The following is an 18552-nucleotide window of genomic DNA, read 5'->3' on the forward strand; positions in this document are numbered from 1 at the left end:
TCTCCCATTAAATAAGTATAAAGAAGAGTGATAAGCACATGTAAATTGAAGGTCTATGTTATAAGATAAAGTTTTCAGTGAGAAGATGTAAAATACTCAGAGGCAAAATGCTGTTGACTGCAGGACAACTGCAGCAGAAGAAGAGACAGAGAGGCTTTCCATAGGCCTATGGCCAGCCCACTGCAATACAGAGCCACACTACATGGCGACACTCTGCAAGAATGGTGCACTTGTGAACTCTCTGCTCAAGGCCCTGCAAAAAGTAGTGGCAGAGTCATGAGCTGCAAACAGGTGTGACTTGAATAACTTCGTTAATAATACATGCATCAGCAATATACTTCCTGGAATGATCCTCATGGGTTCGGGGAAGAAGACAGACTTCTGAAGTTATTGGGTCTTCCAATTTTCCATTCAGCCATGGGGACTTCAAGGTCCTGGCAGCACAAGTCTCAAAGTGGAATGGCTGCTTTTTCCTCTGAGAATGGGGGAAGAGAGAACTCCTTACGTATGAGCTGAGACTTCTCTGTTCATCTTGCTACTGCCTACAGAGCAGAAGCAAGGCTATGCAATCAGTATGTCCAATTGTGCATCTGTATGTTCTCTCCCAGTACCTTTGAAACCTCCTGAACAATTTCAGTTAAATTTGACAGATAGACAGGAGTGTCACAAGCAATTACGCTCTGTAAGATTCATAAAAATTGGCAGCCAAAAGGTCTTTAAGTGCCCAACATAAATACCCTAAGAAGATGGCTGCAACACAAATCATACATTATCAAATACCCAAAGAATCCAGACAAGGAAGTCTTTCAAAACATATCAAATGGGAAAAAAAAAACCCCTCAGCTGAAAATTACAGGCATCTATGGGACAGAAATATATAAGAAAACAGGCTTCTGCTATCACAAAACTACTTGGCTACTAGCTCAGATTTTTATTTAATGTTGTGGCTATGGAAAGAAACAAATCCCTATCTGAGGCCTAAGACACCATGCAATACTCAGAAGGTAATAAGCAGGGTTAGCAGCAATTCCTTGGAATGCTTTTTCTTTCCACCTAGTGAGAGTTGTGTTATAGATACTATGGCTGAGCCCCTGTTACTTACCCAGAAAGCTGTCTTTTTGGTCTCTTTCATGATGCCCAGGCAAACACTGAATATCTTGAATTTGACTAGAAGATACAGGATGCATAAATGAATCTGTAGTTTGCATGGATTCACTTTGTTTTGCTAATGTAAACCAATCCTTTGTCTGAGAAACTGTAGCCTAGGAAAAGAAATGTCATAGAATAATTCAAATTTCTCTCTTTATTGCACTGTTTCTGAGAGCAGAGGGCTTAATTCTGTAGTCATTTTATGTAATTTGTGTAGATTTCTGTAATGATAGTTCCCAGTGAGGAGAGCTGCATGACAGTAGCTGAGCATACTTGTAACACAGCTTCTCTTTAAAGTGTGTTACAACCCATCAACCTTCCTCTGTAGTACAAAAAGATTTGAAAATAAGGGGTATTCAGAGAATCAGTTGTCTGACTGGTTTGTGACCTCAGTTACAATAATTTAACCCAATGCATTCAACTTAGCTTGATGTTACACCCACTAAACATGTTTATTTTACCTGTCCAAGCGATATGTAGAATTTCTTCATAGTCAACAAAATGTCATCCTCCACAGGAGGGGGAGAATTTGGGTCTTGCTTCTTTATCCAGGGATAGTAGTCACTATCTATAATGAAATTAATGCCAGTCTTGCTCCATTCTACCTGTGATATCAATTTAGCTAGCCTGAAATTAAACATTAAAGAAAACAGTTAATTTTAGCTTTTAGTCAGAAAAACAGTTGATTTTTCCTTAGAATAGGCAATAAAACCCGTGATCACTCTAAAAATAAATTGCTACAAGGAACTTCATGATCTGCTTTATTATTTCACTCCTCACCCGCTGTCACACACATAAATGCCAGTACTGCCACTACATAGCCCACCAGCTTTACAGTTGGTGGCCTGCTTTGCATTATCAAGCTTACCAGTAAAACTGATTTCTGTCAGGATGATCTTGCGCGATCTATGCAGTCCCAAGCCCTGCCAAGAAGCCCTTCAACATTTTGATTGCTAAAATGGAACTATTCTCCCAGATTGCAGAAGCCCTGTGTCACTACTCAGATGCTGCATTTGCTGGTCCTGATACAAGCAATCTTCCAGCAGTGATGCCACAGCAGTGATCATGCTAATTGAACTTTCAGATGATAACAAGACAGCTGGCACTACCACGTTCAGCTAGCTGCTGTATAAGGACTTCATCGTGTGGAATAGCACTCCAGTGCTACCTCGTGTTGATGTGAACCTTGTGATGTTCGGGAGAAGCAAGCCTTGAACCACATGGCAATGATGAGGATGATCTGGGCCCAAGAACAGTGGCAGAAATTACTCAGTTAACTCAGAAAGCAGTACAAAACCAGCCAAGGGGCATGTGAAAGGAAGAAGCAGCCTATGTCTGAGTCTATGACCATGAGCTTTTGTTTGTCCCCACTGTTTGAGGACAAATGGGATTTCATTCTAGGGTTAGGGTAACTTCATCTTTAAATGCAAGTTTCCCCTTTAGCATCTCTGCCTATCTTGATCCTGATTCAGGAAAGCAACTTAAAATACTGATGTTAATGGATATTAAGCACATATTTAAAGTTAATTTTATGTAATTCTCTTAGGTAACTCTGCTTGATCAAGGAAAAACTTTGCTATAGCAGAAGATTTTTAGTGTTTCAGTGTGGTTTTTAGAAAATTTTTAGTGTTTCACGGGGCACAGATACATGTAAAGCAGCTGTTATTAAATGTAAAAATGGAGCACTCTTTCACAGTGTGTTTATTCTTTGCACAGTTTTCCCCTTGAACTTAAATGCAGTCTTTGTGATATTGAAAGTTAAAAATATTTTGAAATTTTCCAAGCAGAAGTCCATACCCCAGTAACTAGTCTGTCATTACAATTGCCAACCATGAGTTTTGTGAACCCTAACACCAGGCTGCCTCTCCTTGTAGGACCCCTAAAACACATTACAATTACCAGTATCTAGACACAACCTTAAGAAATATAGAGGCAGACCCTTCCAAAAAACATACTAAATCTCCTGAACACCTGCTGAAAGGACATCTGGAAAAATATAGCAAGTATATAACTGTAAATCATCCAACTATGCCACAGCATCCCCCAGAGAACCTTGCAAAAGGAAGACTGACTGTAGGCCCAAAGATACAAAACTAATTGAAATAAAAGGACTGACTGTTTTTTCCAAATAGATTTCATGGATTCGTATCTTTCACTCGCATACCCTCCATATTGATTAGAGAGAGATGCATTGCTACCATGATATCTCAGTGGAACAGAGATTCAGAAATCAGCAAACCCCACTCTTCCTCTCTCCGTAGTGGTGTAATATAGTATGTAATTCATCGCCAAGGAAAATTACAGAACTATGAGTGAAAAAAATCACTGATTTTACTTTATCCAGGTCACTAAAATGCTAAAATTAAACAGGATGAGAGGTGGGAAAGCATATTAAGGGTACCATCAAGATGAATTAGACAGAAGAGAAAAATGTACAAATTTGAAACTGAGAGACAGCATAAAAGATTGCAGTACCTGTATTCAAAGTAACAGTCACTTTCTAGAAATGCTGGAAGCCTTTCTTTCTTAATCCACTGAATTGCTTGTTCTCGATCAAGACACTATGAAAGAAGAAATGCCAAAGATGTGCAGAATTCTTGACTTTCTTGTTTTGTTTGGCATGTAACAGATTCTCTCCATCCCCCTTGTACAGAAGCATTGTCTCAGGAAGACAAATACACAATGAACATCACCTTTGTTATCCAGTTTAGCCTTAATGGTGCTGGGACAATTGAGTTACCTTACTTTCCTATTAACAGTTAACAAGGTCTAAATCTGATTTCAACTATAAGAATACCACATTTTAAAGAAATCATGGGTGTTTTTTCTTGAGAAATAATGTGTGTATGAATCATGCTTTTACCGTACAATTCCAAATGCAAATTAGATGCTCATAAATTTTCTGCAATAGGAAACTGCTAATTTTTCTGATTTTATCACATTTTATAAATAACCACCATTACATTTTTCCTCAAGAATTTGAGGAGTAAAAAACATTTAACTTAAATTACACTTCCAGAATGGGAGAGCTGTGGATATTAAAACCAAAATCAAACACATAAAAACCCAATCAGTTATCACCTTTCCCACTTTTACATTGGAGCATTGCATAACTGCATCGCACGCAGTAACTCTTGTATTGGAAACCTAGGCGGCTCATGAATTGGGCCCATAACAGGTTTCTGCTCAGGCGGTCTAAGCCTCAGTGCTTCATCAAAGCAGAAAGGGAGGTGCCTCCAAAGAGTGGTTTGGAAGGTAGGTGTTGAGCAGCGAGCCACACAGAGCCAGCTAACCAAAAAACTATGCCTGGAGTCTTACACAGAGAGCAAGCTGTCTGCCTATGGGCCGCAGTCATCCATAGCTGTTTCCCTTAGAAATGACACACAGCACACTTTTTAATTTCTTTTTTTTTAAGAGTGCATGTTTTCCACTCTTAGGGGATGATCTGTTTTATTTATCTGAGGTGCATTTTTCCTTTTAGTGAAGGTGAGACTGATGATTTGGAAGAATGCAGTAACTCTGCTTGTCCATAACAACAGGTGAAGTTTGGGCAAGATGGATGCTACTTGCTATATCGAATATCCAGTTCATGTAGATTACATTTTGAATTTTCTTTCCATGAGCTAATATTCCATTAGGGACAAGGGTTATTTCTGCCTCATATATATCTGTAGGGGATTAAAAAAATCTGAATTACTCAGAAAGTGGGTGGTTTCATTTAGAGAGAAGAAAATATTTCAAAATATGGAAAGCTTATGTTGGCAGTGGCTCATATAATGTAATTTGTGGAGATGGAGACTAATTACTCCCAACCACACAGTGTATGCCTCTTTTTGGTAACTGACAAGCTTTTTTGAAATACAGAAGATCTTCTCTTTATTTTGGCATTTAATATTTATGTATTTACTGACTCATAGCCCAGTTTTTTATCTGAGTGATTCATAACATGTTCACATCTGTATATGGCTGGTACACAAAATTATATATACTATCAGAAGGAAAGAACCTCTACTCTTCCCCTTTCCCCAGAGAAAGATGCTACATTTAATCTGATGGGTTTTGTTACCTTGGTTAGCTTCCTTAGGCCCTGCTGGGACCCAATCCAGCAAAGCTTTTAGCACGTGTTTAAGTTTAAGCATGTGTTTAACTTCCCTTGATTAAAGTTAAACACATACTTAAGTGCTTTGCTGAACTGGGGTTTCTCCGAAGTAAGGTATGCGGGATGCCAGCCAGTTTCTTTCCATAGTTGTGATCAATTCTACCCAAATCCACAGGGTTTTTTCTTATTACATTTTATGCCAAGTTGTTTTTACTGTTGATGAAAAGATACCTCCATATCAATAATTTGCAAGTGTGTGTGAACAAATATAGAGAACTTCTGCTTATCTGTAAATTTGTAACAGCCTGAGAGGGAAGTAAAATACAGAGAAAAATACCACTAGGTGTGTTTTAGGCTGAGAGAGTTGGGGTTGTTCAGCCTGGAGAAGAGAAGGCTGCGGGGAGACCTGGTCGCGGCCTTTTGGTACTTCAAGGGGGCCTATAGGAAAGATGGGGACAATCCTTTTGGCAGGGCCAGTTGTGACAGGACAAGGGGTAATGGCTGTAAACTAAAACAGGGTAGATTTAGACTGGATATAAGGAAGAAATTCTTTACAATGAGGGTGGTAAAACACTGGAACAGGTTGCCCAGAGAGGTGGTGGAGGCCCCATCCCTGGAAACATTCAAGGCCAGGTTGGATGGGGCTCTGAGCAACCTGATCTAGTTAGCGGTATCCCTGCTCACTGCAGGGGGTTTGGACTAGATGCCCTCTAGGGGTCCCTTCCAACCCAAAGCATTCTATGATTCCATAATTGATTCTATTTCTTAGGCAACATGTGTTTAAATTTGGGCTGTAGCCTGAAATGCCTAATAGGATTCTCCAATCATCGCTCATTTTCATTAGTAATGTGCCAGTGATGGCCACTCAAGGTGGCTATTTGTAGCAATGTAACATTTAAAGCAACTGTCAGTGTCTTCAGTCAGTGCAAAGAAAGCAGTCAAAGCAAAGGAGGCAGCATCAGCTGATGCCTGAAAGATCAAATCCTATTTGTTTTGAACTGAACAGTTACTTGATGCAGTTGGTCTGGGATGACTTCTGGTTCAGTTGTAGTGTAGTACGATGAATATAGCTGATTTCTTTCACCTTGTGTAGTTGCAGTAACAATTTTTGGCATGCTGGTTTGTAGGCCATTTTGTTCCAGCTCAGCCTTGAGATGCCAAGCTGAGCTGGATGAGGCATCTAGGTTACCCGTCCAGTAAAGGAGGAGTCAAAAATAAGAAGAAACATCACCCTTTCTCCCAAAAAGGAGAAGAAAGAGTACTCAGGCATACTGCTCCTCAAAAGGCCATAATGCTTCCCATCTGTGGAAAATGGTCCAGAGAAAGAAATGTATTCTTAAATAATACAGGAGCCCAGCTGCTCCAAACCATACGAAAGATGTAAGTAATAGTGAAATGACTTTGAATTTGTTGAGAAAGGCCATCCACAGTTGCAACGATGTGAGGTTATCCCAGAGAGCAACCTTAGCCACACTTGCACAAGCACAGGTTTCCTCAGTTGAGTCCTGAGACCAAATAAGAAATCAAGAATAGCTCTTCTGCTTTTGTGCTCTCAAGAAAAGTATTTGTGAAATAATTATTTAACGTGGTAGGGATGTCTGTGAGCCTTGTCCTGTTGTAGCATTTGTCCAGTTTAGATGCAGATAATTGCAATCTCACATTACTATCATTTTCATAGAATCATAGAATGTTTTGGGTTGGAAGGGACCCCTAGAGGGCATCTAGTCCAAACCCCCGGCAGTGAGCAGGGACACCACTAACTAGATCAGGTTGCTCAGAGCCCCATCCAACCTGACCTTGAACGTTTCCAGGGATGGGGCCTCCACCACCTCTCTGGGCAACCTGTTCCAGTGTTTTACCACCCTCATTGTAAAGAATTTCTTCCTTATATCTAGTCTAAACCTACCCTGGTTTAGTTTACAGCCATTACCCCTTGTCCTGACACAGCTGGCCCTACTAAAAAGATTTTCCCCATCTTTCCTATAGGCCCCCTTTAGGTAGTGAAAGGCTGCAATCAGGTCTCCCCACAGCCTTTTTTTCTCCAGGCTGAACAAGCCCAACTCTCAGCCTGTCCTCATAAGAGAGATGCTCCAGCCCTCGAATCATTTTTGTAGCCCTCAATTTTGTTAAACATCATTGCCTTTTGCCCTCTCTCAACACTGTTTTCTTTTCTGAAAACCATTAAGCTTATACTGGGCAAAGCAGCAGACTGTTACAACTCCCTGATTTTCTCTCAGCTTTCCAGCTATGACATAATGTAGAGCAGCCGCCTCTAAAAATGTAGCAAGACCTTAAACTGGCCTTGAATGAAATGAACTGAAGTCACATCAGTCACACCAATGCAAAGTAAGCAAGAAAGGAATAAACCAAGTATCCCAGTGAAATATTTTTTCTCCTCCAAAGCTATTGTTTAAAGGTAAACTCCCACAACTGATTACACTGTCCTGTAGTCTTTCAGGTGCATATGATGCTTCAATTCCCAATTTTTACCTGCCTAATTTGGTGCTGAAGAAAGCCCTGAAAGTAAACAGGTAAGAATACCAAAATTGATAGTGTCCGAGCAAGTCTGAAATGAGAAACTTTTTTCTAAAATCCAACCTATCTTTCCACTAATTTAGCCTTCTTGTTGCCAAAGATTATTTTCTCTAGCCATTTCAATTGATGCTAGCCATGTAAATCCTCTGAGAATTAATGGAAGAGAGACTTATGTGTTGCCAGACCACAGATGAGCTCATAGCCACACAAGGAAATTAATTAATAAGGAAAGACTGAGAAGCATTAGTTTCAGTCAATTTGCACATTCCAGGGATCACTAGTAAAGTAACTGTTGTCATAATATTTTTTCTTTTAATATTAAAAAGTATTCAGACCACACAACTGAATCCTGCCCTACAGAATCTTCAAAATTCTGTGCTACAGGATGTACATGTGTAATTCCATTCACTTGTCTGCTAGACACATGTGCGTTGCAGGGCATAATTTGGCCCATCATTATGTTTTCCTAACATAAATTAACATTTTTCCCAAGCTGCCAAGCCAAGCACAACAATAACTACTGCCAGTATCTCTACAGTAAGATCTAAATATAAACTCAGGGACTATAAGATGCTTACCATAGTGTTGTAATTTGGATCAATATTGAAGGTTGGAGAAGCACTGCGCATTTTGGAGAGCTGCCCATCATTCTTTGCTTTCCTTAGAACATCATAAATGGGGTTTGGAGGTTTCTGATAATGTAGAATTTTTTTCAGCTGGCTTTCTAGGCGTTGTGGGGCATCATCAACTACTTCAAAAACCCCAAAATCAGAGTTAAACTTAACTGGCTGGGCAAAAGTCTGAAAAAAAAGTTTGGAAAGTTTATAACATTGTAATAAGGGAACTCTTTCATTTAAGAAAGTGACTTTTTATAGTATAGAAGCATCCTACAGAATGCAAACTGGTATTATGAGGCTTCTTTCTCTTGCCTGCTGTAGTTTATATTTAGGTCCCAGAATAGTAATTTTTCTACATTCTTGTTCTTCAGTCTCTTCACTGTGTAACATTCCAAAGCGTTCCTACTTTTTGTCTCAACTATGTTTAATTGTCAATAATTTAACTCATTCTAGATCACAGACTAATCTGTTCCACGTGCAAATAATAGATCCAGTACACAGATATCTAGAATATATAACTCACAGTGACTTCAGTAACTGTTCTGCAGGAGACTACTTACCTATCGGATCAGATCTCCAGTGTTATTCTCCCACTCATTACCACAAGCAATCAAGGCTTGAAAAGATTAGCCATGAAGCTGACTTTTAAAATGTGAGATGCATTGGAAAAGGATGAATCTGAAGGTTTCCATATGTAGGAAAGGCTTTTCACCATATTGTTACTTGTAGGTCAAACACCTACCAAAACCTATGGCCTGTAGTAAGTTTTATTATACATCACCAGTTCAGTCAGACGCTGTATAATACATGAGGTAGACCCAGCTTCAATGTCAGTTATGTAACTGTAACTTTTGTCAACTCCACAAAACCCCCTGCACGTATATACATTAAAACAGAGCCACCTTTCATATTTTGAGCTCTGGTATTAGGTATTTCCCTAAAAGACTATCTTTCAAATGCTCTTACTTGAAATGAAAAGTGTGGATGGATTTTACAGAAGTAATGGGGGATACCCAAGGCAGTTATGCGTATGAGATTGTATACAACCAGAGCATATAAACATCTCTGCACTGAGCTGGAGGACAAGAAGGCATGTTGTATTTAAGAACTGAAGAAAATCCTGGCCATATCCTGACCCAGTGCCAAAATTCTTTTTGGCTTTGTTCCAGACAGGATCCCACCTGGTGTTTGTACAGTTGTCGTTCCCCTGCACTTAATAAGATTATTTTGTTTTTTCAAGCACTGTATTTTTCATTTCCTTGAACTTTTTCATATATCACATATGTACACACATAGACATAATTCATATTCATACTACATATGCTGAATACATGCTAGATATAACATAGAAATATCTTACAGACCACTTCTATTCTTCTTCACACCTATGTAAGTCCAAAGTAACCATGTCAGTGTCAGCTATTTTGTTGCTTCTGTTTGAAGCCCCCTTGTTGATCAACGTCTTGTAGAGCAATGCCCCAGATTGAACCATGTGGCTGCAACATGTGGTTACAACATTCCCTGCTTATCCCATAATGTCTCACTGAGGAGGCTCAGCCTGGCAAAGCACGTAGTGTGTGAGAGCTTTAAGTGTGTGATTAGTGCCTATGACATCAGACTGTCACTGCTCAGAGCTTTGCACTGAACTGCATTAGTCTGTTTAGTTACCTAACTTCAGTTGAAATCATGGCTTGGTTTTTGTTCTCTGACACCTTGTGCCTCTTTTGGCATTAATTTTCTCCAGGGTGCTCTGCAGGTTTTAGTGTTTTTTCTCCAGATGTACTGAGCATTTTAAAGAGACTTTTATGTGTAGTAGATTTCTCTGTACTTCATTCAGACCTCCTCCCAGTATGCTATGTGTACATTTCATTTACTTCCAAACCTAATTTGGGCTTGGGCTGCTATCAGCTTTTAAGTGACTAACTGTGCAACCTTAATAACCTCCAAATGTATTCTTCCTTATTTATTTTTCCATTTTTTTAAAAAGGAAGCAGAAGAAAGTACACTAAGAAACAAGGTGCTTCAGTCTCTCAAGATTTGAAATGCTCTTGCCTGTGGAAAAAAGCAAACAAAGTGCAAATTCCATACTAAAGTGCTACATGACTAGACATGACTAGATTATTTTAGTCCCATGTTATTCAACTTGAAAACTAAGCAAAGACAACATTAGTTTATCATCACACACATCTACTTTTACTTAATCCTTTGTAACTACATCTAGGTTTTTCAGTACACGTTCTAAGTAACCAGACAGAAAACACACAGCAACTTTAATGTAGTGAAACATGCTAGTGACAATTTTTAAAATGTAAAGTGTACTGCTATTTTGGGAGTCTGACTACAAAACATTTATAAGACAAATACACCAATGTAACAGAAGGACATACACTCGTGGGATAAGAAGATGAAAACTTCATACACTACATACTTGACTGAAAAAGGCGATTCTAGCCTAGACTTTTGGATTTTGAACAAAGGTGTAGTTACCTGTCTCCAGGAACATCAAAAGGCCTGCATACTTCTTGTATCGCTCAGAGAGTAGCCAGTAGATCTCCCTTACTTGACACTAGTAAGACTACATCTGGAATACTGGATCCAGTTTTGGGTCCCTAGTACAACAAGGATGTTCATAAATTTGAATAAGTTGAGCAACCACTGAGATGGTCAAAGGCTGGAGCACTTGCCCTGTGAGGATAGGCTGAGGTAACACGGCTTGTTTAGCCTGGAGACAGCTCTGGGAGGACCTAGCAGCAGTACTTAAAAAGAGCTTAGTGAGAAGACAGAGCTAGGCTTTTCATGGAGGTGCCTGGTGGGAGGACAAGAGACCATGGTCATACACTGAAACAGTAGAGTTTTCAGCTGTATTTAAGAAAAAAGGTAACTGTGGGACAATTAGCATTGGAACAGACTGTCCAGAGTGACAATGGAATCAGTTGTTGGAGATTTTCAAGACCAACTGGAGAAAGTGCCAAACAACCTGGTGTCAACACTAAAGCATTGACCTTGCTTTGGGCAGGAGGCTGGACTACAGACCTGCCCAAAGCCCCTTCCAGCATGAGTGATCTATGATTCTGTACAAATCCCAAATTCTACCAGGTAGAGCATCTAATCAAAGTATTGCATAAAGACATTGTAAGCCCTTCTGGGGAAGCATGTTTCACTTGCTTACTTTGGACAACTAGAAAGATAAATCAGAATGTTTTTATAAGCATAATAAAAGAAGAGGTAAGTCCTGACTGTCTTAACTCAACCCTGCCACAAAAATAAAAGTGATAATGTTATGATAAAAATCAAATGGGAACACAAAAAAAACCCAAACTGATTTCTTGTAGGAAACATTTTCCCAGTTACAGTACAGGACAGAGAGGATCAGTTAATCCCTTTCCTTCTCAGTATGTGAAAAATTTTGGAGCAAAACACACAGTCTAACCATTCCCACATACTACAAGCCACAAAAAAAAAAAGACCTGCTCAATACCCTGTAGTGAACTTAAAACTTTTCCCGCAGAAACCAAGTGCCACAAAATCCTACAATGTTTCACAGGACAATAAGAGAGGTTTATGGCACCGCCAATATTCTAAGTCATTGCAATAACAAGGAATCTCTTCAGTGAAGATACCTATGTTAAGGAGTGGGTGATAGTCTACACTATTAAGGTAGGGAAAAAAAATTATCCATGCCAATCTAACAGATTAAGAAATTACTTTCTTACCCCACATTTTGGCAAGTGCTTTGTCAAGTGCTTTGGCTTTTTACAGACAAGTAAAATACACTAACAAAAGCCTAGGAGTATCAATGCATCCTTCCCTAAATTCTCTCTCTAGTTTGGGCCAGCTTTTCATCCTTTGAAGATTAAGAGGGAAAAACTCCGGAGCCAAATTATACCTCAAGATGTTAAGAAAAAATAAATCAGGTTTGGCAGAAGCCTTGAAGCTTGGGATTCATACATTATCAATTTAGCATAATAAATAGGATCAACAAGGAGTTGAGAATACCATCAAATAAGAAGTCTATAGACTTGGCAAGCTGTTTCACTCACAGGCAGTTCTCCCCTTGAACCCAGAATGACCAGTGTAACTCAGTGTAGTCATCCCAGCTACAGAAAAAATCTTCAAGCAAACAACAAAAAGCTGTTTTCAGACTGTGGTACAGCCATGCTATTAAATAAATAAACAATTGCATGTACATTTTTTACAGCAAAGAAATTTCTTAGTTGTCAAATGCACATTGAATATGGTTTCAGCTGAAGAATAAATAGAATACACAATTCTGAAACCTAAAGTTACACACTTAACTGAAGGGAAGGCAAATTTCTCTCACTCCTCCCAAAACAGAAACCAAAACAGCATCCATCACCATGTTGCCAGGATATCAGACATATAAATCTCACTGTTCTCTGCGTTAACACTTTTCAGATATACTTAAATTCAGATACACTTAAAAAACGTGTAAATATGCTCACCACATCCCACCGAGTAATGTAGTTTGATCCCAAGAGAAACAGAATGACCACTGCTTGGCCGCCTCTTAGGTTAAGGCCCTGAAAGGGTGGGAATGAATAGAGACCTCATCCAGGAGCTTTGCCAAAACTGCCTTAAGATGGATATGTGTGTATCATAAATAAATGTCAGTGAGAGTCCAGACCAGAAGAGAATTTGAGCAGCTTGAGGAAGTGCCTGGAAAATTCACACTGCACATGGTCAGTGGCAAATTTCCCACTGACTTTAATGAGTCCAGGATTTCCCTTCTGTTGATGAGTAAGACACAAGTCACGATCACACAACAAAATCTAATTAAGAGAGAAGAGCATTTTCAGTAAGCCTGCTATCAGTAAGAAATAAGTAGGAGAGCTTCTTTTGCTTCCTTGAATATCAAAGATCGCAAACAAGTTTTAGTCCTGGGTGAGACTCAACATAACATGCGTGTGGGGCCTTACTGATATAAAAACCCTTTTAAGGGAGGTTGTATTGGCACCTGCAGCCTCCCTCCATACACCTGGAAAAGACAAGAGGAAACTAATGAGCATGGACTGATGCCTTGAATTGATGCATCTATGCATTGACTTATTCACAGCCATCTTCAAAACAGAGAAGGGCTTGAACTGTGCAGCAGAGTGAATTGTTTTTTGCTTTCTGCCCTTTCTGTCATCTGCTACTCGTAGATCAGGCCTGATTTTACTCTTGACAGCACCAGGTTTTCAGGACCATTCTGTTTTCAGAAAGACCAATTGGCCCAAACTTTGTTATTAGTGCTTTAATTGTTTTCAGAATCACCACCTACATCAAATCCTGGATCCCAGACTACTCAGCAGAGTCACCTTTAAGTTAAAACTGTTAGCTGCTTACAGGGTCATCTCCATCTTCCTAGACCATTTAGCATAATTTTTTTTTAATCACCCCACAATAGTTCCTACTAGCATGAAAATTATATCAAGCAATCTACCTACAGTATTCTGTGTCTTCTTCCTGTGTGGGACTATTAATACATCTCTGTGCTCCTAAGCAAGGAAAGGAGAATGTGTTTAATGTGGTCAAAGGGATGAATTAGTTGCTTTGTTCTTTTTTTTTTTTTTTTTTTTTTAATGAGCAAAGAGTTTTTACAGTGAGAATGACTTTCAAAAGAAGTAGTTTTCAAATCCAAAGCTGATAAAACTGTGGTCACTCAGCATCTTTCTGCTGCAAGGGAAACCCACAGCCGGGGACTTGCCACTGAGGCTGCCATCTCCTGAATATGCTTCAACTGAGATGCAGTTAGCTCTTTTACCTCTAGTGCAACTCTCTGCAGTGGCACAGAGGAGGAATGTATCTTCCTCAGGATCACCGGTAACTGGAAAAGGAGGGGTAAGGCCACAGCATAGAGTTGGGTTGGAATGAGTAACAGGTAGCGTGTAGAGTGCAGGAGAAACAAGTTGATATTACTGCGCTTTCTTACTGAGGCCTCCAACACTGAGCTGGATGGCGATTTCTGACTGCTGAATTTTCAGAATGTGTTTAATGTGGTCAAAGGGATGAATTAGTTGCTTTGTTCTTTTTTTTTTTTTTTTTTTTTTTAATGAGCAAAGAGTTTTTACAGTGAGAATGACTTTCAAAAGAAGTAGTTTTCAAATCCAAAGCTGATAAAACTGTGGTCACTCAGCATCTTTCTGCTGCAAGGGAAACCCACAGCCGGGGACTTGCCACTGAGGCTGCCATCTCCTGAATATGCTTCAACTGAGATGCAGTTAGCTCTTTTACCTCTAGTGCAACTCTCTGCAGTGGCACAGAGGAGGAATGTATCTTCCTCAGGATCACCGGTAACTGGAAAAGGAGGGGTAAGGCCACAGCATAGAGTTGGGTTGGAATGAGTAACAGGTAGCGTGTAGAGTGCAGGAGAAACAAGTTGATATTACTGCGCTTTCTTACTGAGGCCTCCAACACTGAGCTGGATGGCGATTTCTGACTGCTGAATTTTCATTCCTGGCTAAATATATTCTTGGATGTTTTAGATACATGGATCAAAGATTCAAATTCTAGGGATGCCTGACCAGCTAGAAATGGAAATGTATCCAGGCCAAGGTTTCTCTTAAATCTTTCATTTCAGATTAGTTACTAAGGAAGGTGTAACTCATTTGTATGTCATGTAATTGGTTTCTGCTACTGTGAAATCACTGTACTACTGGCAAGCCCTCATGAGGTTTTTTGTATTATTTTGTCTTTCAGAAATAGTCTCCTTACAAAATACCCTTCATTACAGTATGTAGATCTTTGGAGTACCTAGATTTTTGTGTCAGATGATACTGAATATTATTATAACAACAGGATCGCTTAAAGGATATACTGTAAATGAAAGCAAAAAAAAAAAAATGTGCTGCTGTTATAGCAAGTCCCCAATGATACAATTTTCCATGCACTAGTGGTGCATCATAAATCAACACAGAGGCAGTCTCTTAAAATAAGCATATGCTATCCCTGATTTCTTGTATCAAGTCACACAATATTTTCAGTTTAACTTGTTGCCTAACTACTAGCACACCTGGGTAATACTGTTCCCAGGCAACAGCATATAAGCACAACAAGAATAAAGCAATGGAAATTTCAGTGCGGTGTTTTAGTAGAAGCCTTCTGAGGAGGAGAGGGAAATGGGGAACATAAGGTATTCAAACCACAGAACTCAAGGCATTAATAGAACTTAATCTTGAAGAGGGTAAATCCTCAGGAAAAGGCCAAAGAGAAAATAAAATCAATGATGAGAACATTACAGGTAAAAATAGCTAATAGAGCATCTGTTTTCATGAAGGTATGTAAATATATAGAGACCATGTTTCATCTTAGAAACCTAGCAAGACTACCAGTGTAAAAACAGTATTTACCCAGGACTGCCTGTGGCCTCTCTTCTGTGGGCTTCCAGAGCAGTCAGGAGTGCCTGGACAATCGCTGCGGTTCAGAGCTGCTGAGCTGCGCCAGGACTGCCGGCTGCGGAGTCCTCTGAGGCCAAGGAGAATTTTGGCCTCTAATAGATGTCCTGAAATCTGTGCATGTCCAAGGAGACCCAAAGACTAAGCAGGCTGAACTTCTTACCCTCTCCGTCCTCTGTGATTTGGGGAAAACTTGAGGCATAGTTTCCAAATAACCAGTGAAGGTGTGGAGGATGGTATTCCTGTGCTAAGAGCAATCTGGCACATGGAAGGAGACTTGGGTTTAAAAGCTATGTAGTTAGGCTTAGATTTAGGCAGATGTCCTAAAGCAGCTGCAAAGGATGGGGTGGGGGACAAAGAGAAAAAAACCAGCCCTCTCACCACATATTTTCTTCCATCTGTGTCTCGCTAGCTTTGTAAAAATTATTCTTGGGAATCTTGCAGTGTGGTGAAAGCATGTGAAGGCTGAGCTCCTGAGAGAAGTCAGTATCACTGCTGTGCACAAAACCCACACTCTAATACATAATTGTTTTAATACCTCCAGATTCTATTTTAAGGTCAAAAATTGGCATAGGGGACCCCGTCCTACCATCCTTAGTTCTACAGCTCCCATTATGTGTGCTTTTAGACAAATCAGTGATGTGGTTTAGAGAGTGCATCTAAGTCTAGTTCAGTTTGGTAAGCCTGAATCATATCTGAGTTTATTCCAATAGTGGCTGCACCATAGTCTTAAGTCCAAGGAGCGTCAAGAAATATTATGCCCCTTCCTAATGCTGGTGGTGGTTCCTACCAAGCAAGTTGCAGAGAAATGGGTATATGTTCTCCTACTGCAGCCTGTTGGGATGGGGTGCTTTAGGAGGGTGATAGGTTGTGGAGCAGCTCCGGGGTAGATCAGCTGGGAGACCCCACAGGAGTCATGAGTGACACTGCGGAAAGTCCTGTGCCACCTTGCAGGGGAGTAGGGTGTGAGGTGTGGGGATGGAGAGAATGGGGATAGTCAGGGCCAAGACTACTAAAACAAAGTTGGTGAGGCTGGTGCATGCAGGGAGCAGTACAGTACATGTGACACCCATGAGAGTGTGGGGAGGCAGGGTAGTTGACAGGGAAAGGAACAAAACATAGGGCAACCAGTTAAATATAGGGCATCGGGTATGGTGGTCTAACTGCAACTGGATCGGCACACAGAATGCAGTGTAAGGCTGCATCCTTCCAGCTGCAGATGGGAGGGGAAAAGGAGGGGAGCACCAGCTTTGAGGTCCTCACAGCCATCAAGAGAACCAGAGCTGGTTCCTGAGGAAAAGTAGTTATTAGTCACTGAGTACATGGCCAGAAGAACATAAAAGGACAAACATTCATTATGTCGGCATGACATGATACTGGAGCAAAAAGCAAAACTTATGCTTTTAAAATAAGTATTTATATATCTTTTTCATTTCCTATTCATATTATTTTGGTCCACTGTGATTTAAATACATAAATTTGCAAGAGAAAATCTATCTCCAGGAGTCCAGATACCGTGTTATTTTTCCTGATAGATAAAAATATTGAACAATAAGAGTTGCTACCATTAAAATACAGACATATTGTAAAAGCCATTTAAATTCTCAGTGGAAAAATGCAAAATGTTCTAAGCTGGACTGCCTTACTACTAATCTTAGTAAGGTGTTTCTTGTATTTCGCAAGGCATTTTTCTAAGGTACTTACCGGAAGACTCAAAAATTCGTTAAAGTAGTCCACAAGCATATCATCTGTGGCTAAGAATTCTTCCTACAGGGAGACAAAACCACAAATCAAGGCTTGTACTAATCTGCACTAACATGGTTTGAATGCACTGTTGCCTCCACCATGATTTTTCCATGAGATATGACATGCAAACTTTTGCAAAATATTATTTCCCAGTTTTGAGAATATAATCACTGCATCATTATATTCTAGCCATTGCACGCTGCTGAGGTCCTTAGCAATTTAAAAAACACATGTGAAGGTAAATCCTTTGCCAAGAAATTTGCAAATAAAGCCTTCGTAAACCCAACAGCTTCTGAATGCTGGAAATCTGCATGTTTACTTTTGAAAAAATGTGCATAAGCTAACAGTCTAGAAATTCCCCACGTTATACCTTTCCCTCTCGCATCTGGGGAGGAGGGGAGTATAAAAGTTCACCACAGCCTGCTTCTGCTCCCACATTGCTGCTTGGGGATGTTTGGGGAATAAAAGTGAGTTCACTGATCTGTAATTTGGCTTACCAAGCAAGCAGTATATGCCATACTTGGAATCACAGAACTGGGAGGCTTCCTGTTGACTTCATCAGAAGTGAAGACTGCATCTGCACATGGTTTTGTACCCTTCCTGACCCCTGCATTTTACATCCTGCTAACAAGACTCAAAAACTGTAGAATAGAAATTTCATTTTTTTGCTGTTGACAAATCAAGACGTACATATCCCAGTCTTACTTCTAAGGCACTCAATACCATCCCCACCCCCATTGCAGTTCAACAGAAGGTAAAAGTAGAACATTATTCCATTGATCTTTGGAAATCTGTCTTCAGTATAATGAAGACTCCTGAACAGTTTTTAATAATTTCAGGTTCTTGAATATTTTATTATTTCTGCCTTGCAACACAAGGAGAATGCACCTGTAGGTGTGGTGCTTAGGGACATGGTTTAGTGATGGGGTGGCAGGGTTAGGTTAATAGTTGGACTTGATGGTCTTTTCCTACCTAAACGATTCTATGATTCTATGGTAAATCAAATGTACTT

General features: G+C 39.9%; 1 protein-coding gene across 1 annotated transcript in view; it reads right to left on the reverse strand.

Annotated features, from left to right (window-relative positions):
* The window catches only part of RGS22 (regulator of G protein signaling 22), a 63399-nt gene that overhangs the window by 41723 nt on the left and 3124 nt on the right, over positions 1-18552 (reverse strand). Inside the window, exons 3-7 of the mRNA XM_035893912.1 lie at positions 17499-17561; positions 8362-8583; positions 3625-3710; positions 1611-1776; positions 1103-1262 (exon numbers count right to left, since the gene is read on the reverse strand). Coding sequence (XP_035749805.1) covers positions 1103-1262; positions 1611-1776; positions 3625-3710; positions 8362-8583; positions 17499-17561 — 697 coding nt within the window. The remainder of the gene's footprint in view (positions 1-1102; positions 1263-1610; positions 1777-3624; positions 3711-8361; positions 8584-17498; positions 17562-18552) is intronic.

This window comes from Egretta garzetta, unplaced genomic scaffold (assembly GCF_000687185.1).
Source record: "Egretta garzetta isolate BGI_Z169 unplaced genomic scaffold, ASM68718v1 scaffold154, whole genome shotgun sequence".
Taxonomy (NCBI): Eukaryota; Metazoa; Chordata; class Aves; order Pelecaniformes; family Ardeidae; genus Egretta; species Egretta garzetta.